A 24,271-nucleotide genomic window follows, 5' to 3' on the forward strand; every position below is an offset into this window, starting at 1 on the left:
GAACGTCTCAGGCCAGCCCGGGCCTGGTCACACCAAAGGGTCTCGGGTTCGATTCCCAGCCAAGGGATGTACGTGGGTTGCAGGTTCAATCCCTGGCCCCGTCGGGTGTGTGTGGGAGGCAACCAATCGATGTGTCTCTCTCACGTCAATGTTTCTCTTTCTCTCTCTCCCCCCCCCTCCCTCTCCCTCTTTCCCACTCTCAATGGAAAAAATATCCTTGGGTGAGGATTAACAAACAAAAAAGTCTCAGGCCCAACTCCAAGAGGCTTTTCTGCAAAAGCCCGGGAGAGGAAAGCCAGGCGTGTTCACACGTCAGAGACGTGGACGATGAGACTCGGGTGGAAAGGGCATGGAGACGGAAGCAGGCCCACAGGTGACTTTGCCTGGCAGTGGGCAGGCACGAAGAGGAATGCACACTGTTCCCACCTTTGGCTGAATTCTGCCCTGGGGGGGGGGGGGTAGGCAAATTTACCCCTGCCTTCCTGGTAAAGCCCCCACGAGTCATCACCAGGAAACAGCCCTGGTGCCATCTCATCAACACCCACGGGGAGAGAACCTCACCCTGGCTTACTTCCTCTGGGCCCCTGTCTCACTCACCAACATCAGACTTTTGCTACACAGGCTTCTTCCCACCCTCTCACGCCCAGCACACAGTTCTGTTCTGTATTCAAATATAAAAATGCCATAGAAAACCCAAGGGAGGCCCTAGCTGGTTTGGCTCAGTGGATAGAGCATCAGCCTGCGGACTGAAGGGTCCCGGGTTCGATTCCAGTCAAGGGCACATGTCTGGGTTGTGGGCTCGATCCCCAGTGAGGGGCGTGCAGGAGGCAGCTGATCCACGATTCTCCCTCATCATTGATGTTTCTATCTCTCTCCCCCCCTCTCCCTTCCTCTCTGGAATCAATAAAATTTTTTTTTTTTAAAAAAAGAAAGAAAACCCAAAGAAGGGGGAATAACGGAGGGAACATTCTGTCAGGGGTCCTGGGGTCCAGGCCTCGAGCAGCCGGGTAATGTACTGGTTTCTGAATGGAACCAGAGTCACCTGCAGTAAAGGAAAACACCGGAGCCGGTGTGTGTCCTGCTGGGAACATGACCGGAAGGCCACGGAAGAAGCTGCGGACAGTGGTTGCTTCTGGGGAGGAGAATGATTTAGTGGTTTAGAAAATGCGCTTCTTTTGTTCTCCTGTGTTATAAAGATCCCAGATTAAGTTGTAAAATAGCATTTTTTAAGGACCTGTCTCGGGGATCTTTCATGGCACATATATGCAGATCTACCCTTTTCTTTTAATTGGCTGCAGCTTTATCTGACCCGGGGTTTCTCAGCCTTAGCACTGGTGACATTTGGGGCCATCTTATAGGACTTTTAGCAGCCAATAGCGACAACCAAAAATGTCTCCGGATCTTTTCAAAGGTCCTCTGGACGAGAACCACTGCTTTAGACAGCCTCTTATTAACGGGCGTTTATCCCATCCCCAGTTTCTGACAAATTCAGACAATTTTGCTAATGTATTCTTGGACATACTTCTTTGTATGAGCACTTCTAGAAGATTCCTGGAAGTGAAATTACCGGGTGAAAGCATTTTTACACTTAAGATTTTGATGTTTGCTGCCAAAAGGCTATCCAAAGAAGATAAGAGTTTCCTCGAATAGGAAATCTTGCCAAAACAGATTATCATCAGTGTCATGGAGTTGTGGCAGAGGATGGCACGATTCATTCACCCGATGTCGAACTGAGTACCTACTATGTGCAGGGCATGCAGCGGGGAGCAGAGTAAGAGGGAAACCCACGGGGTCCCTGTACTCGCCGAGCTTGCATTCGAGTTGGGGAGGAGGGTAGTGAACAAGCTAACCAACAAACACATTGCTAGGCACTGATTGCAAGGCAGGGTTTTTGGCAGATGTTCACTGGCCAGGAGATAAGCCTGAGTCTTCTGTGAATTAGGCATTTTAAGGGAAATCAGTCTCTCAGCGAAGTTTGTCCTAGATGATGTGTTGTAGAACTGTATTCCTGAAACCTATGTAATTTTATTAACCAATGTCACCCCAATACGTTCAATTTTTTAAAAAGTTTGTTTTTCCGAAGGCATGTGCCTGAGATTCTCCATTTCATATCCTCTAAAATATCCATTTTATTTATTTGTTTGCTTGCTTATTTATTTTAATCCTCACCCGAGGATATTTTTCCATTGATGTTTTAGAGAGAGTGGAAGGGAGGGAGAGACAGAGAGAGAGAAACATCGATGTGAGACACATCGATTGGCTGCCTCCTGCATATGCCCCGATCAGGACTAGGAATCGCGCCTGCCACCGAGGCACGCACCCTTGACCGAAATCAAACTGGGACCCTTCAGTCTGCAGGCCGATGCTCTATCCGCTGAGCCAAACCGGCTAGGGCCGTTTTGCGGTAATTTGATCAGCAACCATAGTGTCTGGAGCAGGCACCGAAACAAAAACAAAAAAAGGTCCCACTTGCTCTGTTTTGAAAGTAGCACATGAATTGTTCTGGGTTTCATGTTTTCATTCTTTGCACAGAGAGGTTGAGTTCTGTCCAGAGGGCAGTGATGAGCCCAGGTGAGAGAGAGACAACATCTGGGACTGCACCTGGGACTCTGTCTTAAAAATGTCCCCTCAGCAGAGATGCACTTGGGGCAGGCTCAGCGGAAAGGCAGCTGTCGCCTCTGGGAACGCTGTGACTGAATATTCTGTAACGAAACCCGCTGTGGCGGAGATGACTTGAGAATCCCCGCCTCCATCCTGTATCACTGAGTGGATGCTCATCCGGACTCCTCGGCAGACGGAGGCACTCGCTGATGGGGCGGAACCTGCTGAGCCCGGGGGCTCCGAGCTTGCATTAGGTAGAGGGGTATGGAGGGCCAGAACTGCTGCCTTGGCATTCTCTCAGCCCCACACCCGTGCAGCTCAGCTTGGGAGGGCCATTTATGGATGCTTCCTGGTAAGATTTCATTTGAAAAGAAGATCCTACTACCAACGATATCTACATATTGGTTTTCTTTAAATTAAATGCGGCAACTCTCTCCACAGTGCTGCAGCACAGGTAGGCTCTTTCGCGTTTGGTGAGCTCTTACTGCCGAATGTGGTCATGAGCCTCCTGGTCCCAAAAGGATGAAAGACACGTAGCCAGTGCCGAGTGACTCCAGCTACCTCAGCTGACTCCTGCCCAGCTCAGAAGCCAGAAGCCAACCCGCAGACATGGAAGCCAGCCTCGTTCATGATTATCAGAGCCTACTCCAGATGACTTCAGTCATGTGAGTAATAAACACTTATTGTTGTATGCCACCAAGGTTTGGTGACTATTTGTTATGCAGCAAAAGCTAACCAATATATCCGTTTTCAGAATTTTCTTGGTTTCCCAGTCAGGCAACCCTAGTTTTTAAAGTAGAAATAAGAGCCCGGCCAGCATGGCTTAGGGGTTGAGCATTGACCTATGAACCAGGAGGTCAACAGTTAGATTCTCGGTCAGGGCACATGCCTAGGTTGCAGGCTTGGTCCCCAGTGGGGGGCATGTAAGAGGCAGCCAATCAATAATTCTCTCTCATCATTGATGTTTCTAGCTCTCTCTCCCTTTCCCTTCCTCTCTGAAATAAATAAAAAATATTTAAAAAATACAGTGGAAAGGAGAATAAAGTTATTTATTCAATGATTATTTATTGAGTACCAACCACGTTCTCAGTCCTGTGCTTAAAACTAGCGATATAAAGCAACATCGGTTTCCGTTTTGCTAAAGACAATCCTAAGGAAACCTTGATGTGTGAAAAGTAGTGACGGTTGCTCAGGACTTTGGCCACTGTCCTGGGGAAATAAATCTAAGGAGAAGCTGTAGGGCCAGTCTCAGCAGGAGGCCTGGCATCCAGCCCTGGGCACTTGCCAGAAGTCAGCGCCTGTTGAATGTGAGAATGTGGGTGTGGGATGCCTTGATTGAAAACCCAGGCAGCATGATGCCAAATCAGTGCCAGGCTGGGGAAGAAGAAATTAGTCAGGGATAAAAAAATGACAAAGCAAGTACACAAGAACCATTAAGGGCTTGTAAGCATGTGTCACTGATGAAAAACCACAGTGGTGAAAGGTGCGTGCGTGCCATACGGTACCCAGTGAGGAGTCAAGGAAGTGTGATCGCTGGCCAAAGGTTGGCCTCCAATCAGAATAAGAGAGGATGAACGGGAGCATAGGCATGGCTGGCAACCCTGTAGTCAAATAGTCATGTCACAAACACAACCACTAGTGGGCCAGTTAGCCTCCTGGGCCTCCATTTCCTCACCTTTACAATGGGGATAATAATAGAACTACCACACGGAGTGGATATGAGGATTAAAGGAGCTGACTTGGGCACAACATTTAGGACAGCAGAGGGAACACTGCAAAAGAAGGCACCGGGTGGAAAAACAGGGCATATTTGGGAATCGGGGAGCTGTCCATTTTAGGCAAACCCTACGCATGTGTGAAGGGGTGCAATGGGATCACAGATGGCAGGGAGCAGCGGGGCATCAGATTCCAGGCTGAGAAAGGAGGCATCACTGGTGGGCAATGGGGAGTCAGAGAAGGTTACTGAGCAGAAAAGAGCCTGAGGCAGAATTGCACTTTCAGAAAATTAATGTCTCGGTGGACGGGGCTGGGGAGGCAGCTCAGAGTTCAGTCAGGGGGAGGCGGTGTCAGTCCCAGCAAGATAACGAGGATAAGAAGTCCCAGCCGGAGGGGGGGAGTGGAGAGGAGTGGGCAGAGGACAGCAGGTGGCATGGATGTCCCAGGCAGCCTCAGGGGATCCAGGCTGCATGGCGACGTGGGGACTAGACCCCCCGACACACACACACACACACACACACACACACACACACACACAGTCTCTGCAGCTGGTGGGGCCAAGAGGAAACTCCCCTTGCTCAGCAGAGAAGCAGCTGCCTCATTCCCCAGACTGCCGGCTTGCTCAGGATGAGCTGGCAATTCCATGGGCCCCACATTTCCAAATCAAAAACCACTGACTGAAGAAAAATGCACCGTGCCTCACCCCTGCCGCAGGCCACTGGGTCCTGCTCTAGGACCCAGTTCTGGAGCACAGATCCCAGAGAGGACCTATCCCCCTGCCCTCTGGCTGCCTGAGCCTCTGGGGAGCAGAAAGCCAGCGTGGTGAACTGCCCCCCTCGGACAGACAGGACCTGGGGCTGTGGGGTGGACACCTGGCCCCATTCTTCCTCCCTCCTCCAGCTACCTTGTCCTCAGTTCAGAGATGATCACGCTCAACTGTTCATTTTACCAAAGTCCAGATTATCAAAATTTCAATCCATTAAATAGGTAAATCATGAATTGGGTACCCTTTAGTATAATTACTTAACTGAAGGATTGTAAACTCACACGGACCGCGTAGATAAAATACATAAAGGAATTGAAATCTTTGGAATAAACACAAATTGTGAAGAGAGATGAAACAATGGCTACTTAATGCCTCCTCATCATTATGATCAGAGTAGGTGAGTCTGGTATTAACAAGTCTTATGATAGTTTTCCAAATAAATTTGTATTTATTTTGGCAAAAACAAAACAAAAACAAAGGCAAGATCACTCACTGTGACCTGACCTGTGACCCCAGGTTCAGGAAGTCATTTCAGGAGGCAGGCAGGGAGCAGGCCCTTCTTGGAGGAGGCCGCACTCTCCTTTGCTGTCTCACCTGCGAGTCACCTGAGTGCCGGTAAACACAAAGAACTTCCTTCAGAAAGTTCCCGCCCCCTTGGCCTTCCCTTGTTAAAAATAACCTGGTAAGGCTGGAACGGGCGCTCCCTGCATTTCCCCTCACTGGCCTGCAACAGCCTCCTGGTGGTAAGACACAGAGGGCCTTTCAGTCCCCAAGAAGCAGCCCTGCGCCTGCCCTGGTCTGGGTGCCTTGGGAAGAGGCAGGGAAGACATGAACAAAAGGTTCGCCCTCAACAATGCCTCCTCTCGTGCACCTGCTCACATGTGGGGAGCTAACTGGACCACTCAGGTAAATCCCACACAAACGCACTGTCCTCCAGGGACAGCACGTAGCAGGACCTCAGAAAGGCAAGACAGATCAGCCACTGGACTCCCATGCTTCTTCTTTCATCTTGATTCTGAACTGAGTTTCATCACGTCCTGCTTTCCTAACATGTGAGCAGAAGTGAGAAACAGGTAAAGCCCAAATGAACGGCCACTGCAGGAAGAGGAAAGAGAGAGGAGAGAGGAGGATTCAGAATGACCCACACTAGACGCTTAGTATGTGACTGTCTTCGAGGGGAAGGACCGGAAGTGGGCTGGGTCCTTAGCAAGCTTATGGATAAACTCTTTCCAGGCTATCAAAAACCCTCAACAAAATATCAGCATACTGAACCCAACAACATATAGAAAATGCAAATGCACAACAAGTAACTAAATTTTATTCCAGGAACACGTTTCAACATCAATGAATGCACCATATTAACACACCAAAGGAGAAAAATCAAATATTCAATCGATGCAAAAAAAGTGTTTGACAAACTTCAACACCCACTCAGGATGAACACCTTCAGCACACTAGGAGAGCAGGGGACGTCCTTAACCTGGTCAAGGGCACCTGCAAAACAAAACTCCAGCGAGCATCACGTTTGTGGCGAGTCTGCAAGCTTTCCTCTGAGACAGGACACAAGGGAAGGATGTCCTCTTTATTCAACATATCCTCAGAAGTTGCAGTAAGGTAAGAAAAAGAAATAAAAGGCAAAGAGATTTAAAAGGAAGAAACAAAACGTTTTTATTTGTAGACAACATGATGACCCATGAAGAAAATCCCTAAGAATCTACAGAAATAGACCCGAGGACTAATAAATGAGTTCAATAACTGCAAGATCAATATACAGAAATTAACTGCATTTCCATATGTTAGCAATACACTGAAATTAAATATTGGAAATAGGACTATTTACAGTAACAGCCATAAAACGGGGAACTATTTATTAGGTTTAAATCTAACTATTTATTAGTTTTAAATGCTGAAAACTACAAGATACTGGTGAAAGAAATCGAAGAAGACCTGAATCAAAGGAGAGGTATAACATGTTCATGGATTGGAAGATGCAATACTGTCAACATGTCAATTCTCCCCAAATTGATATACAGATTCAACATAATCCCATTCAAATCCCAGCAGGCTTTTTGGGTAAACTGATCCTAAAAATTTTTTTTTTATTTTTTTATTTTTCGCTAAAAGTATTACAAAGGGTATTACATAAGTGTCCCCTTTTCCCCCCCCACCCTTGACAAGCCCCTGCCCTCCCTTACCCCCCAGTGTCTTATGTCCATTAGTTATGGTTATATGGATGCATACAAGTCCTTCGGTTGATCTCTTACTCCCCTCCCTCCTGTCCCCCAACCCTCCCTGGCCTTCCCACTGCAGTCCGACAATCAGTTTAACTGATCCTAAAATTTATACGGAAAGGCAAAGGGGCTACGAGGTGAGGACAGGGGTGACCACACAGTGAGAGCACAGGGGACTTTGGGGGTGAGAGGCTGTTCTGTTTGACACCGTGTTGATGGGTATGTGGTTCTATGCATTTGCCAAAATGTACAGAACTGTCATCAACCAGCTGATGACACCAGTTGTGACACTGATTGGTGGTGATGGTGGCGCATATTCTGTGAATATGTTCAAAAACATTGAACTGTATACTTTAAAGGGATGAACTGTATGGTATGTGACTTATATCACAACAAAGCTGTTATCAAGAAACACCTTTTTAAAACTCCCGAAAAACTAAAAAAAAGAAAAGACATCTGCAGAGAGATAGTCTGATGACACTGTCAAACCACAGAGTGAGAGGTCATGGAGACAAGATGAAGAGCAGAGGTCTCAGCCCTCACGACAGGATGTACAAACCTCATGGTGGCATTTCCACAGGGTTTTTTCAGAGCTCAGACTTTCTGTCCTGGAAATTTCTTGATACCAACAGGGAAAACCTTCCCAGAAAAGCCCCTGATGTAGGAATGGCACAGCCCCCCACCCCCAAAACGCATAGTTCATCTACATTAGCGCCCAGGCTTTGGGAACTTGCCAAGCAATTCATATTTCTGATCCTGTATGTTAGAGTGCCGGAAAGCCGGTCCATCCCTTGCTGCTTGACACAGTCGCTGCAGGGAAAGAAACATCTGCACAGTATACGTTTCAAGGGACCTGGTGTATATGACATACTGTTCTTAATATGTTTTCTCCCCTTCTTGGTGCTATGTGTTTTAACAAAGGTCACCTTTCTGAGAAAGTTTGTTTCCCCAGGTAGGGATTTTTCCCTGAAGTTAGGGAGGGAATAAAACCCCTTAACCAAATGCCAGGCGGGTAGTTAATCACTTTAACTACAAACAATCACCCTTAAGCTACATAATCTTTACTCCCTGGAATGGAGATAAGAAACGCCCTAACCTTTGCAATAGAAATTGACAGGATTAAAATCAACTGGTATAAATACAGATGTAACAAGACAATAAACACCAGAACTTCGCTGGAGATCCTGACCAGAACTTGGCTGGAGATCCTGGCTAGAGATCCTGGCTAGGCTGCTGATCAACTGAAGGCTATCTCCGTGTCATTCCTTCTTTGCCGACTCCGTCCACACCTTTGGGGACCCCTGGACCTGCTGGGGTTGGACCCCAACATTAGAGCGTTTATAGGGTGGGGTAAAAGTTGGTTCACAGTTGTGAGTACGTGAAACACAAGAGTTTATTTTTGTATCACTACTTACTAATTATTGTATTATTTTTCCATACGAATAACTGTAAACCTACTTTTGCCCCACCCTGTAGATATATAACGATTAGAACAGTTAGTGATCTTGAAAGTTTCCCTCCTACTTTACTGGAGATAAATTTGAGACCAAGAAAAGGGACATGATTTATCCAGGGTGACTCAGCTGATGGGCAGCAGAGGCAAGAGACAACTCGACCCCTCGATACCTCTCTGCTTAGTCAAAAATATGAGCCTGGCACGTACTACGTGCTCTACACTTGGTAGCGAAATGCAAAATAAAATGTCTGCAATCGCCTGGATGAAGGTGGGTTCCCTCCTCATTCAGACACGGACCTGTGCCAATCTAATATTTTGATCAAAAGGACCAGCGCAGACACATAGAAATAAGATGGGGACATGCGAAGGGGGAAAGAGGATGAAGACCTAGTAGGCAATACAACTACCATAAATATTAAGGAGTTCAGTTGACGTCTGAGGAAAATATTAAAGATGAGAGCTCTCACTAGGACACTGACTGGAGGTAACAGAGTAATAACGAATGTTCACTCAGAGCTCAAACACTTCACATGGGATCTGCCTGGTAACCCTCGGGACCGGGTGATAGCATCATCCCCATTTCACAGATGAGGAAACTGAGGCTCAGAGAGGTTTGGTGACTTCCCCTAGATCTCACTCAAGCAGTGGGAACCCCACCGCCTCTTACTAGCTACGTGACCTGGAAAAGCTAAACTGAGAGACATGCTAACAAAATTAATAAACTGAGAGGACACTGTGTAAAAATACATTTTTAAAAAAAGGAATTTAGGAGGGCTCTGACTGTAAAAAGTTTTAAGAATATCTTAACAAATTTATTTTCCTTCACCAATTTTCCCATATATATTTACAAGAGTATATATATATATATATATATCCATTTAATTAAGTCTGAACGACCTCTTCAATAATCATAAAATAAAAACTCTAAATGGTAAAACAGATTTGTGATATCATTAAAAGCATTTCCTTTCCTTTCCCTCCCTCCCTCCCTCCCTCCCTCCCTCCCTCCCTCCCTCCCTCCCTCCCTCCCTCAGCAGTGCCTTAAACAATGGTGCCTTAGAGGTGATGAAACACCACACCTGTTTAGTGTCCAGATTTTCAGTCCACAGGGGAGTGTGGCACAGGGCTGGGACAGAGTAGGCACTAAATAAATATCTGACAAAGTGACTTAAAAGCCTTGGCCAGGCAAAGAGACATGACGAAGACCCAACCGAAGGGTTAGTTCCTGAGCCAGAAATAGAAATCCGAAAGTGAGCTGGCACTGGATTCTTTTAGCCTTTCATCCAATACAGTGATGCCACTATTTAGTGTTCTCTGGTGTTGTTTGAAATGAGGAACCCTGTCCTGACAGCTTGACAACCTGACAGGCGCTTCTCTCATCCCCCGACCTGCCTGTTTATCTTGGCACAGGAACCCATGTTTTGACGGTGTGAGTCAGTGGAAACCTGTCAGCTCAGGCCTGCAGCCGGTGCAGAAACCGCATCTTTGTCAGAAACTCTGGTTGGGCATCCCACCTTCTCCTTGCTGGGGGGCCCACCTTCTCCTTGCTGGGGGGCCCACCTGCCCTGAGACTCCCCGCTTCCCGGCCCGGAGGTTTGAATTGATGGGCGCTTCTGCAGCTGGGCCCACATGGCACCCCCAGCAGGCACCTCCAATACAGTCTTCTGAGGAAGATCCAAGCTAGCCAAGCACTTCACCCAGATTGACTTTTTTGAAAGGAGTGCTGTTACCAGAGGCTTTGGCAAAGAAAATATGCTTTCATTCATTCATAAAAAAAGATTATGAGTGCCTTTAAAAAAAAGGTTTTTATTGATTTTATTTATTTATTTTTAAAATATATTCTTATTGCTTTCAGAGAGGAAGGGAGAAAGAGAGATAGAAACATCATTGATGAAAGAGCATCAATGATCGGCTGCCTCCTGCACACCCCCCACCAAGGATCGAGCCCACAACCCAGGCATGTGCCCTTGATCAGAATCAAACCTGGGACCGTTCAGTCCACAGGCCGAGGCTCTATCCGCTGAGCCAAACCAGCTAGGGCTGTTTTTATTGATTTTAGAGAGGACGGGAGAGGGAAAGAAACATCAATCGACTGCCTCCTGCACGCCCCCTACTGGGGATCGAGCCCACAACCTGGGCATGTGCTCTGACCAGGAATCGAACCAGTGACCTTTCGGTCCATGGGTCAACAACCAACTGAGCCACTCCAGCTGGGCTAGGAGGGCCTTCTGTGTCCCAGGTACCGGCTTAGGAACCAGGCACCCTGTGATGACCAAGACAGAGAAAGGTCGCTGCCCGGCCACAATCCCGGTCCTGGTGGTGAAGACCACCACATGAGTAACAAAGTAGTGAACAAGGGGGCTCCCGCTAGAGAAGGGCTGTGAAGAAATCAGAGCTGCCCACAGGATGGGGTGTGGGGTGGTGTCAGGGTGGGGGGGCATCGGGGAAGGCTCTCAGACCTGGGTTTGTTTCTGTTTCCTGATCTTTAAATATAAAAAATAGGGTCTTGGAGTCCTCTGCCTACAGCTGACAGAAGAAGAGTAGAGACTCCTGCCTCTTAGAAGCCTCAGACAGGAAGTGGCAATATCACTTTCACAGTCGTTCCACTGGCGAGAGCTAGTTAGTCGTACGGCCTCACTTAAATACTGAGGCTGCAGGAAATGTCTATCGGCGCCTCGGTCACCAGAAACAAGCCCACATTGTGAAAGAGGGAGCATGAGTTTTGGGGTAACAGCTAACTATCTCTGCCATCAAGTTGACCCCATACGGCAACATCTGGCTACATGATTATCTGAATTCTAAGGCTGGACAAAAAAGATGAAAAATAACAGTCCCTAAACGATAGGGGCTGCTTGCTGTGAGGATTCAATGAGGTAATTCAAGTCAAGCTCATAGAAGAGGACTTGGTAGGTGAAAAGGCCTCAGTAACTTTTAGCCATTATCCCAAGACATGCTGTTAAGCTCAACTTGAACTATTTACTAACTTCAGATAGGAAGTTAGCAAAAGGGACTTTTGTGAACACAAAAGCACTAACATTGAGATAAGGTGTGCCATGATCCAAACACGTCTCCTGTTGCCTCACTGTAGCTACAATAGGCTGAGAATCAGAAGGGTCCTCAAAACTAACTCTAATGTCCAATATGGGGCTGCTCTGTCCTGGACTCTTCTCAAACGTCAAGGTCATGAAGGACAAGAGAGACTGAGAGGCTGTTCCAGATTGAAAGAGATTAAGAGACAGGACAACTGAACGTGTGGCCTCATGCAATACTAGACCAGAGAAAGACGTTAGTGGGTCAACCAGTGAAATCTGAATAAGGCTGGTAGGTTAGATAATAGCACCGTGTCACTAATTTCCTGATTTAGGGACCTGTTCTGTGGGTGTGTCCGAGAAGGTCTGTCTTAGGAAAGCACATTGAAGTGGTTCATTGAGAAAAAGGATGTGTATATAAGTGGAAAAGGAGCCAACAAATGCAGTAAATGTTAACAATTGAAGAACCCGGGGGAAGGGCATTATGGGAGTTCTTTGTACGGTTCCCGCAAGCAAATCTGAAATGATTTATAAATGAAAAGTCACAAAAGTGTGTGTGTGCACACACATATATAATTTAGAGACATCAGGCACTTCCACAAACATTTGAAAAATAGCAACTATATTTAATAAGCAGATTAAGCAGGGCTTCTTTGCAAAGCACTTTCATCTTTTGCTTTTAACCTGCTGTCTGAGAATGACTCTGATGTTCTCATGTTTTTATGCTTCTGTCTTTACATTTCTGCTTTTTTCAGCAGAAATCCAATATTGCCTCTCTCTTTGAATAAGCTATTAAAGCAAGAGATGTACTTAAGTAAGAAAGACTGAGATTTACTTGCCATCCACAGTGGCAGAGGGTGGCCGTCACCTCTCTGAAACTTCTTTCCTGGAAGTGAACAAGCCCTTCTAAAAAGAGAAAACATTCACCATCTATCATCTACGCTGCTGGAGATTTTTAGAATCTGACCACAATGGAAAGTCCTTAATTGGCTGTATTAGTTTCCTTTAGCTGCTGTGACAAATGATCTCCAACATGGTAGCTTAGAATAAGAAAGCATTTATTCTTTCATAGTGATGGAGGCCAGAAGTTAAAAATCAGTATCCCTGGGCTAAAATCAAGGCATCACCAGGATGGTACTTTCTCTGGAGACTCTAGGGAATCCAGTCGCTGTTTCTTCTAGCTTCCGATGGTGGCTGCCCTGGCATCCTGGGCTCGTGGTACAACCTCCGTCACATCTGCACATCACCATCGCCTTCTCCTCCTCTGTGTGTCACTTACAAAAACACTTGTCATTGGATTTGGGGCTCATCCAGATAATCCAGACAACTATATGTTGAAGTAACGACCACATGTGTAAACACGGGATTGATGACACCATGAACTGTGACAGTAGACTTAACTGTCAGCAAGGAGACACCCATCGGGCCCAGGGGGAGGCCTGTAACGCTGCAGAGTTTTTCTTCTGCCCAAAGTGACAGCCAGCAAACAGGACACACTGCTCAATCACGTTGACACGCAGGGAACCCTCGGAAAATCAACGTCACTTTATAAACACAAGGGTCAGAGGTGTCTCTCCCCCCCCCCCCCCACGGGAAATTCACAACATTATGTGTGAGTGAGGGGCCCTATCTCTGAAGAGAGATGCCTGTTCTCCAGTAAACGTTTCCCCTGGTTATGGGTTAGGTCCTCCCAAGGAGTTAAAGCAAATACGGTCCAACTTAGCCCGCCATGACAAGGCTTGTAATTCTCCCAAGAAAGGTTACAGAAGTAATTTTTCTCCCTCGTGCTTTCAGTTTGCATTCAGTAAACACTGATTTGTTTTCTTCTCGCCTCATTTCAAATAGGAGTTGGGAAAAAATAACACGACCGTTGAAGTGGACAGCAAAAAGTAACTTCAAAAGCCAGTGCGGTCTGCCAGGCCGCTGCCTGCCATTGTAGGTCCACAGGGCGCCTGGACAAACATTCTGATAAACCGGTTCTGCAGGTGGGAGGAGGCTGTAGTCAGGTATGTGCCCAGAGTGCATCAGCTTAGAGCCCCAGCAGAGACCAGGCAGACGGGAAGCAATTCCGATGGCTCCCGAGGAACACAAAAAGGCACTCCATTCGTTGATGCAGCCACAAGGGTGCAGATCTGATGCGGGGTACGTGGGCTTCTATGGGCCTATGAAGTATCTACTGCTAAGTTGCTTAAGACAGCATACATTTGTCATCTCACAGTTTCCACTGGTTAGGAGCCTGGGCAGGCGTCCTCTGCTCAGGGTTTTACAAGGTTGAAGTCAAGATGTTGGCCAGGCTGGGGTTTTGAATGAGGCTGGGGCCCTCTTCCAAGCTCACAGGGTTGTTGGTGGAATTCAGTTCCTTGCAGCTGTAGGACTGAGGTTCCCATTTTCTTACTGGCTGTCAGCTGAGGGCTGCTCTTTAATAATAATAATGATAATAATAGCATCTATGATTCATTGAGTTAGGTGACAGCCACTGGGCTAGGTGTGTCACCTCATTTGATGAGCCGCTAGACATCACCCTTAGATGCTTAGCATGTGGCTCTCTCCCAACAAGGCAGTTTACTTCTTCAGGCTCAGGAAGAGAATCTGTCCTTCCGGGAAGGACCCAGTACCTTTTCTAAGGACTTCCACCTATGTCAGGCCCACATGGAGATAATCTCCTTTTGATGAACTCAGAACCAACATATTTGGGATCTCAATTACATCTGAAGCATCCCCTCACCTTAGCATATCCTATATAATAAAAGGCTAATATGCAAATTGTCCCCTCGGGAGTTTGACCGTCCGAGAATTGGATCGCTTGCTATGACGTGCGCTGACCACCAGGGGGCGGTGCGGAGTGAAGGAAGACCCCGGCTGGCAGCCAGAAGGCCCCTATCAGCCCTGATCGTCAGCCAGGCATAGGGACCCTACCCATGCACAAATTTTGTGCACTGGGCTTCTAGTAACTAACATAATAACCATGAGATGACATCCCATCACCATTGTCATATTTTGTTGGTCAGAAGCCCAGTCGCAGGTCCTACCCACACGCAAGAGGATGGAATTACACAAGGTTGTGATTCAGTGGGAGTCACCCTAGGCTGTGTCTGCCACAGTGGGCTAGCCTGGAAACCTGCCCACCACACATGGAAAGATGGCACACCACGGTGGGAAAAGGCTAGGCCTTGGCCACACTGAGGTTCAAATGCTGGCTCCAGAATTTAATGGATATTTTGAAACTTGAGCAAGTTGTAAACCTCTCACCTTCTGTTCAACCATAAGAAGGGGGAAACAAATAACACACAGAGTCTCTAGAAGCGTTAAACAAAGGGAAACTGCATGTAAAATCACCTGACAGTAGAGCAGACGCTCAGACCTTAGTTCTATCTGGAGGAACTCATGACTTACCACCGAGGATGGTGCAGGGGTGGGCAAAAGTAGTTTACAGTTGTGAGTATGGGAAACATAGTTTGTTCTTGTATTATTATTGATTATTATATTATCTTCCATATGAACAACTGTAATCCTGCTTTTGCCCAGCCCTGTATCAATGGTTTCTTCTTAAGCCTCCCGGCAGCCTTGTGGATAACAAGTGAAAATGCTGTAGAAAACACTATGCCACACTGTCTGTTCAATACCCAGTGAGGGGTTTTCCCCACTCCAGCTGACTTCATCTCTGGGTGAAACTGTGACCAGCACCTGAAACTGTCACATCTCATAGCACCTCCTTTTAGATCTGCTCCCGCGTGCCCACCAGGGAGCCAAATGGATAAATTGTGGTACAACCAAGTAATGGACTTGTGTGCAGTTATCACAACATCATTTTCAAACATGATTTAATGACATGGGAAAATACCCATGGCATATTGATCATGACAAAGAAATGACCCCAGACTGTCCTTCTATGAGCTCAAGACCTGGACTCAAACTTCCTGGTCCAAAACCCAGCTTCACTATTTCTTATGTCTTTGGACAAGTTACCTAACCTCTCTGCAACTCAGTAAAAAGCAGGTGGTGGTAGGACCTACCTATCATGAGGATCAAATGAGGTGACACGCCTAGCCCAGTGACTGTCACCGAACTCAATGAACCACAGATATTATTATTATTAAAGTACTACTTTAATAATTTGAGAAGAAACGTTAAAAACAAAAAAGACTTCTTCATAAACAGTACTGGCATAGCCCTAGCCGGTTTGGCTCAGTGGATAGAGAGTCGGCCTGCGGACTCAAGGGTCCCAGGTTTGATTCTGGACAAGGGCACATGCCCAGGTTGCAGGCTCGATCCCCAGTGGGGGGCGTGCAGGAGGCAGCCGATGAATGATTCTCTCTTATCATTGATGTTTCTATCTCTCCCTCTCCCTTCTTTTCTTTCTGAAATCAATAAAGAAATATATATTTTAAAAAAACAACCCAATATTGGCATTGCTGCTGCCTTCTTAAGGAGATAAAGAAAACCTAAGACAGCGGTTCTCAACCTGTGGATCGCAACCCCTTTGGCGGTCGAACGACCTTTTCACAGGGGTCGCCTAAGACCATCCCGCATATCAGATATTTACATTACGATTCATAACAGTAGCAACATTACAGTTATGAAGTAGCAGCGAAAATAATTTTATGGTTGGGTCACAACATGAGGAACTGTATTTAAAGGGCCAGAAGGTTGAGAACCACTGACCTGAGAGGAAGAAGTGAGTAAAACGACACCGAAGTCATACTGTCTTCAGCAATTCTCTCTGCTTCCAGAAGCTTCCAATTTACTTTGTACCTTCTCCCATTAATTTCTCCTTGCCATTCCTTCCGAAGGAACGTCATTTTCTCCATCTTTAAAAATGAGGATGGCACTCTCAAGTTTCCCAGCAATGCTCTCTGTGGGTAAGCTATATAAACCACTCCACAGATGACTTCGCTCTTTCTCTATCTAAAATTTAAATTAAAAAAAGAAAGAAAGAAAAGAAAAAAGAGTGTGGCTGCCCCAAGGAAAGGAAGAGCTATGTCACTGCCACTTGGGTTTAAACACAAACCAGGGGAACTGCTTTCTCTGCAGGAGGCTGAGAGCTTGGCTGTTCACGGTTTTCGCCAGCGAGAGTGGGATGGGCCGGGTGGGGAGAGATCCCATCCCATCCTCCTTTCCCTCCGTCCCCCTTTCCCCTCAGGAAGAGCCAAGGCCTGGGAGCCCAGCCAGCGCTGGGCTCTGAGCCAGGCTGCTGATGCCAGGGGTTGCTAAGGACCCCGGTGAGGAATGCCAGGGAGTGAGCAGCGGGCAAGGGAACCACTGAGCCAAACTGGTGACAAAGAAAGCGAGCATGTGGCAGGCGGCAGGTCAGAGGGAGGCTGTCCGGCGGGCGGCATGCCTGGGCCAGCCCAGCCAGGCAGATGGCAGGGGGAGGAAACAGATGGCTGTCCAGGGGCGCTGAGCAGGAAGTGCCAGCGCTGACAGCCAGGGACCAGGGCTGGGAGGAAGGGAGTAGGGGGGCGGCCTTCCCTGACACAGGAATTTAAATACACACACTGACGCCCACAGGGAGTGCCCCCCAGTGAGATCTAGGATGGCCCTGGAGGGTCTCCAGGATGCATGGTAATGCCAGAAAACTTGTGGGACCACACACACACACCTACACTCCACCCTAGTGGCCCCTTCAGCTGGTGTGTATTTCTCAGTACCATCCCCTCTGGGCAGTGGTTCCCAAGCTGGGACAGGTGGTTATTTGGGGGGCCCCGGAGGGGAATTCTTGCCAGTGGCTAAGAAATCCACAGGCTGCCCCTAGCTGGTTTGGCTCAGCAGATAGAGCATCAGCCTGCAGACCAAAGGGTCCCAGGTTCGATTCCAGTCAAGGGCAAGTACCTTGGTTGCAGGCTCCTCCCTGGCGTGGGGCATGCAGGAGGCAACCAATCAATGTGTTTCTCTCACATCGATGTTTCTCTTTGTCTTTCCCTCTCTCTTCCACTCTGCCTAAAAATCAAAGGAAAAATATCTTCAGGTGAGGATCAGCAACAATGAAAACCACAAAAAATAAATCCACAGGCTCTGGAATAAATAAGGCCTCGCAGCTGTGTGCTACTCTCATCCTTCCAATGTATGCACAAGCTGTTGCCACCACTTAAAAACAAGTGCATTTGTTACAGCACCGTGGAATTTTCTATCCCATCAATGTCATTGTTCCTTTTCCAAGTCATCGGACACCAAACAGACTATTACGACTTAAAATATGATTACTATCCCATTAGGCTCCTTGAAATGTCTGGATGATAAAAGGACACCCATTAATTTCTAGGTGTTAAAGAGTCTAGACAATTGTTTAATGCCACCCTGCTCGGAAGGGCGAGAAGCCCTTCATTTCTCCCTCTGTGAAAGGTCACTGCCATTTACTCTGAGGAAGTATTTATGGATTTGTGCACGAGGACTTCTCTACAAGGAAGTTCATCACAGCCTTGTTTGTACGTGGGCAGAACTGGAAGCTCCTCGAGCCACAATAGAGGGGAGGGGACTGGTCACGCAGACCATGGTACATGCATGACTGGCTACAGTAGCGTTGTTAAAAAACAAATTGCAGCCCTGCCGCGGTGGCTTAGTGGTTGAGTGTCAACCTGTGAATCAGGAGGTCACGGTTCGATTCCCGGTCAGGGCACATGCCTGGGTTGTGGGTTCGATCCGCAGTGGGAAGCATGCAGGAGGTAGCCGATCAATGATTCTCTCTCATCATTGATGTTTCTATCTCTCTCCCTCTCCCTTCCTCTCTGAAATTAAAAAAACACACATATAAAAAAACAAATTGCAGACAAACATTAAATGACATACGAAAACATCTACATATATAAAAGCCTAAGCGACCAGATGACCGGGACAGTAGCTATGATGTGCACTGACCACCAAGGGGCAGATGCTCAATGCAGGAGCTGCCCCCTGGTGGTCAGTGTGCTCCCACAGTGGGTGCGCCACTCAGCTGACCAACGGGTGCCAGATGCTGAGCTCATGGCTGGCGAGTACAGCTGTGGCAGCACGAGCCTCTGCAGCAGCACTACCAAGCCACCTGCCACTTCACGCACTACTACATCCCCTGAGGGGTCCCGGATTGCAAGAGGGTGCAGGCCAGGCTGAGGGACCCCCCACTGGTGCACGAATATGTGCACCAGGCCTCTAGTTCATTATATATTAAGTTAAAAAAGCATTTTACAAAATATATAGTATCCTAATTTTGTAATAAAAAACCCAAAACATTCAAATTATATGTCTACCATGAAACAGAATGAAATTTTACTTTAAAATATTAATCTAAGTGGAGTGAGTGGGAAAGTATTTTCTTTGTGGGTCTCAAAGTTTCTACAATGCACAGGTATTACTTTTGTTATTAGGAATAAAGCCTATAACTTATTTTGTTTTAGTGTTTTTATTATTATTTGTTTGACCATTAATGGAAAGTAGTTTCTTGTTCTTAGATCAAGACAGGGCTGGATTGTCCTAGCCAATTGGGCTCAGTGGATAGAGCATCGGTCTGTGGACCGAAAGGTCCCGGGCTTGATTCTGGTCAAGGGCAGGTACCTTGGTTGCAGGGTCCTCCTCGGCCCAGACCCTGGTTGGGATTCGTGCAGGAGGCAACCAATCGCTGTGTTTCTCTCACATCGATGTTTCTCTCTCTCTCTCTCTCTCTCCTTCTCTCTCTAAAATCAATGGAAAAATATCCTCAGGTGAGGATTAAAAAAAAAACAAAAACTGGGTTGGAATCAACAAATGTTGGCAGTGAGGTTCTTTGCTGCCCTTAACTCTCTAGCTTCCAGGAAACAGGACGGGGGTGTGCAGATTGCACATGGGAACCAAACTGGTGCTCCCCTGCTACACAGATCTCACACAGAACTTAGACGAGTGGACCGTTCTGTGTTATGCTGGGTCATTCTCCACTCATAGGTCTACACACAGCTCGACCAGAGGCTGACATCACCCACAGTCTAGTTCCATCTGGGAACTGGGCTGTAAATGCCAGAATGTAGCCCATGATTTCCCATGATTACCCTGGCCTTCTCCCCAGACTCACACACCCACTCAGGTTCCAGCCAGCCCAGCTAGGCTCCTTCAATCTCCTTTCAGACAAAACACCTCTGTAGGATAGTAGGTATTTGCAATGCCCTCATAACTATCCTGAAATGAATAAAATTTATATTTCATATGATCCTAATCCCTGTGACAACCAAAAGAGAGTTTCAACGAAGTTCAAAAATGACCCGTAGGGGAGCAGTGAGGCCCCAGTGGTGGGTTGAGATTGACATCATGCTTCCCCAGTGTGATCTGGCATACCCTCACCATGATCTGGCAGGCCTTGGATGGTCTGGACCCTGTATATTTCTCCAGTCCCACCCAGCCTCTCTTACCCTTGTTCCCTCCACTGCAATCACAGTAATACTTCTTCCTCCAGACTTAGAGCCACTGTCTGTGGGACAAGGAGGCTTGTCAGTTAATGGCTTCTGCCAGCGAGAGTGGCTGGGCTAGCTGGGGAGAAATTCCATGCCATCCTCTTGTTCCTCAAATCAACCTGCAGCCACAGGGAGTTCCCCAGGAAGCGGGGGGTGTCTGACCTGTCTGGGGGATAAAGAAGGGCTTCCCCGAGAAAGAGGTACTTGAAGGATGAGGGAACAGCATTACCTGAGGGTTCACTCATGTTGTAGCATGTGTCAGTACTTCACTCCATTTTCTGCTGAATAACATTCCACTGTATGAACATACCACATTTAATTTAACCATTCATCAGTTTATAAACATTTGGGTTGTTTCACCTTTTGGCTATTATGAATAACTAGAGGCCCGGTGCACAAAATCGTGCACAGGTAGGGTCCCTTGACCTGGCCGGCAATCAGGGCCAATTGGGGCCTTCCTTCCCCCAGCTGCCGGTTGCCGGCTGGGGCCTTCCTTCATTCTGCGCCGCCCCCGGTGGTCAGCGCGTATCATAGTGAACAGTCGAACTCCCAGTTAGTCAAACTCCCGAGGGGACAATTTGCATATTAGCCTTTTATTATATAGGATGCTGCAACGAACCTTTCTGTATAATTTTTGTGTGGACATGCTTTTATTTCTCCTAAGTAGATTATACCTAGGAGTGAAATTATTGGATCATATGGCAACTCTCTGTCTCAAAGTCGGAGGACCTAATTGCCAAGACGGTTTGCCACAGTGGCTACTGGCAGTGTAGGATTCTGACTTCTTCCCATCCTCCACATTCCTGCTGCTTGGTATTATGTCTTTTTTATGTCACCACCCTATTCAGTGTGAAGTGAGTGGCATCTCACTGTGGTTCTGATTTCCCTAGATACGTTAATAAGCAATAACTCTGCAGTCTTCTGGGGATACGAGTCAGTCAAGCTTGGATTGTCGCTGCCCCCCCCCCCGCCCCCCGCCGTGCTGCCAACAGCTGTGTGACTTCAGTACCTCAAACTTTTGGCCAGTTTCCTCATTTGTCAAACACGTTACTTTACTGGATTCTCAAAAACATCCAATAACACACACGGTATAAGTATGTAATTCCTAGCACTTTATTGAGAATAGTAGGCTCAAAAAATATAGCTAACAGCAACGACAACAACAAAGCAGTTGAGCCAACAACTGTGACTGCATCTCTAGTCTAAAGAGGAAACCACAAAGCACTAGTCCATCATGGGCACAGGATTATGAGGATTCACTGAAATGACATGTCAAGTACTAACATTCACCTAGAAACTCATTTCCTATTTTTTCTCACCTTCTCCTTTTCTGGTAGTGGCGACCCAGGAGAGGCCCAACACAAAGAAAGGAAGCTGTTCTCCAAAGAGCCTTTTCAATGATTTTTAAAAAAATATATATTTTTATTGATTTCAGAGAGGAAGGGAGAAGAAGAGAGAGACAGAAACATCAATGTTGAGAATCACTGATTGGCTGCCTTCTGCACGTCCCACACTGGGGACCAAGCCCGCAACCCGGGCAGGTGCCCTGACCAGGAATGGAACTGTGACCTCCTGGTTCCTAGGTCAACGCTCAACCACTGAGCCACGCCAGCCTGGTGTCAATGATTTCTTAAAGTAATATGTTGACAGACTATGATGAAGACCCTTTAGAGGAAGTTTAGGAGAGACGGTTCAGCCTCTTCATGATACAAGTGAGACATCAATGGTCAAAATGAGAGACCCATAGCATGCCCAAAGGGTGGCAGCATTTTAGCTGCTTCCGCTCTCCCCCAATGTTAAACTGTGGTTATGCATTTTCCAACCAAGAAGACAAGAGAACATCAAACACCTAAGCAGGTATCCCAGAAAGATAGGAAGAGAATGGGGAGGAGTTAGACAAGAGGCCCAAGTAGGCAGTCCTAAATAGTCTCTCTGTTGTAATATGACCACCCTGCAAGGGCCAATTCACTCCCAGGGGATCTGCTCAAATCAACCTGCAGCCACAGGGAGTTCCCCAGGGAGGGAAGAAGGCCTGACAATCCCCTGGGCATGGTTTTGTGAGGGGCACACAGAGAAGCAATCCTCCAAGTCTTTGTTCTCTTCTTTGGAACAGGCCCTATCAATGTCGCCTGCAACCTGGCACAAGGGCCACAGGCGAGAGCTACTGAGGAGCTTAAAATGAAATGGAGGTTTCTCTTCTCCAGTTTTTGGCCACCAGGCTCATACCAACCAGAGCCTCTCCTCCCCATTACCTTTGTCCATCAAACTCACAGACCAAGAGACCATGGAGGCCTCTGATCCCAACCTTTGTCCACCATCATTCGACTCACGCTTCCAGGGCTCAGGTAGAGCCTGTCTCCCCCCCTCCCCCCCCCCCCCATATTTTTTAAGGATGGGAGATAAACTGGTCCCCTTTATTTGGCTGATCAGATCTCTCTTAATCTGAACAAAAAGCCATGCTCAAAATCAACACTACTTAGTACAATTTTTTTGTTTGGTTTGGTTTTTGTTAGTAGTGGCTAACGTGCCTCTACTTCCTAATTTTTGGTCCATTTCTTCTTAGAGAAAACGGAACTCAGTCCCCTTCCCTTCAGAGAGGGCCCAAGCAGGAAATGACAGCCCCCTCTACACATCCCAGAGTAAGTGCTATGAAGGCAGGGCAGCTCTCACCCCGTGTCCAGCTCCCTGGCGCTGGCCCACCTTAGCAGGCCCAGCGTCTTTCCCCACTCCCCTCTGCAAAACGCCCAGTCCCCCTTCACCGTTCTTGCTGCAAACCTTTCAATGACTGGAGTCACACACAGCCCAACCCGGTTTCAAAACACAGCGAACGGGAAAGGGGTTTAAGATGAAACTTTTTTAAAGAAGAAAAACATGGAAGAGAGAAAAGAATGGGGAACAAGAGTACAGGCCGGGCAACATCTGCCCCGGTGCAAGGCCCCTGCGCTGGCCACACTCCCAGCGACCTTCCGCCGGCGTGGCTCCACAGGTGGCCCCCAATCAGGCGACGCCGCTCCCCCCAAATAAGTACGGACTCCTCAAAACAGGCCTTCCTTGTGGATCATGTGCCTTCCACGGCCCCCTGAGATCTGGGCCCTCCCTCTGAACGTGCGTGGGCAGGGGACCAGGGTCCCCATCCTTTCCCCACCCTGCCAGGGGCGGAGTGCGCACAGCGTGGGGAGGGAGCCCTGCGCGCCGGGTGGAAGGAAGGCGGAGGCCGCGGCGGTGGAGGTCGGGTTTCGCAGCCTCAGCGCCGCGGCCTGGGCGACTCTTCCGCCCCCGCGGCTCGGGTTCGAAGCGGCGGCCGGAGGAGAGGAAGACGCCCAGGAACTCCTGCCCGCAGTTTCCACCAGGAGGCGGGGAGGCCGCGCACTGGGGCGGCTGGAAGAACTTGGGACCTGGAGATAGGTCCAAGGAAGCAGGGGCCTGGGGTGGCGCTGAGTTCCAGGGCGGGGGCTGCACGGCCAACTTTCCGGGAGGAAGGCTCCCTCCCACCTGACCCTGGCGCCCCGGCCCGCGGCGCGATGCTCCGGGGTGTCCCGCCCGGCTCCAGGCTCGTCACCCAACGCGCCCCCTCCCGGGACCCGGATCCCTCCCGGGGCCACTCCGGTGACCCCGGCCCCGCGGCCCCGCGGCCCCGCCTCTTACCATCTGCGCCACTTTCAGCAGGGCCCCGTGGGTGCGGGGGTAGACCGGGGTCCACCAGCCCCTCCGAGGCGCTCGTGCCCTGCGGCCCCGGCGCCGGCCCTGGGTCCCAGCGCGCTGCCGCTGCTGCACGTGGTGCGGACCAAGCCCGGCTCCGTGCGACATCGCGCGGCCCCTGCCCGCCGGCCGCCTCCCCGGGCCGCGGCCGAGGGGCCAGATAAGGCGGGACGGGGGCGGGGCCTGTCCCGGGTGTGCGGTCCCGGGCGGTGGGAGGGCGGGGCGCACGCGTTCCCCGCCCGCACGGGAAGCGCTCGTCCAGCTGTGGCCGACTAAGCCGGGGAGGGGCTGGCCGGCGCTTTCCCGAAAGGCCTTGGAGTCTTTTCCTAAGTGGGCAAGGCCCGGCCACAGCTGGGTCTGAGCTTCCTGTGACGGTGTGTGGG

At 48.5% G+C, this 24,271-nt stretch overlaps 1 protein-coding gene across 1 annotated transcript in view; it reads right to left on the minus strand.

Moving 5' to 3' along the window:
• Window positions 1–24,011, minus strand: part of CMTM7 (CKLF like MARVEL transmembrane domain containing 7) — a 37,516-nt gene extending 13,505 nt beyond the window's left edge. The window contains 3 exon segments of the mRNA XM_006110122.3: window positions 23,835–23,909; window positions 23,912–23,980; window positions 23,982–24,011. Of these exon segments, the coding sequence (XP_006110184.1) occupies window positions 23,835–23,909; window positions 23,912–23,980; window positions 23,982–23,996 (159 nt within the window). The 5' untranslated portion in view covers window positions 23,997–24,011.
• Window positions 24,012–24,271: the final 260 nt, after the last annotated feature.

The sequence above is a fragment of the Myotis lucifugus genome, unplaced genomic scaffold, assembly GCF_000147115.1.
Source record: "Myotis lucifugus unplaced genomic scaffold, Myoluc2.0 scaffold_39, whole genome shotgun sequence".
Classification (NCBI taxonomy): Eukaryota; Metazoa; Chordata; class Mammalia; order Chiroptera; family Vespertilionidae; genus Myotis; species Myotis lucifugus.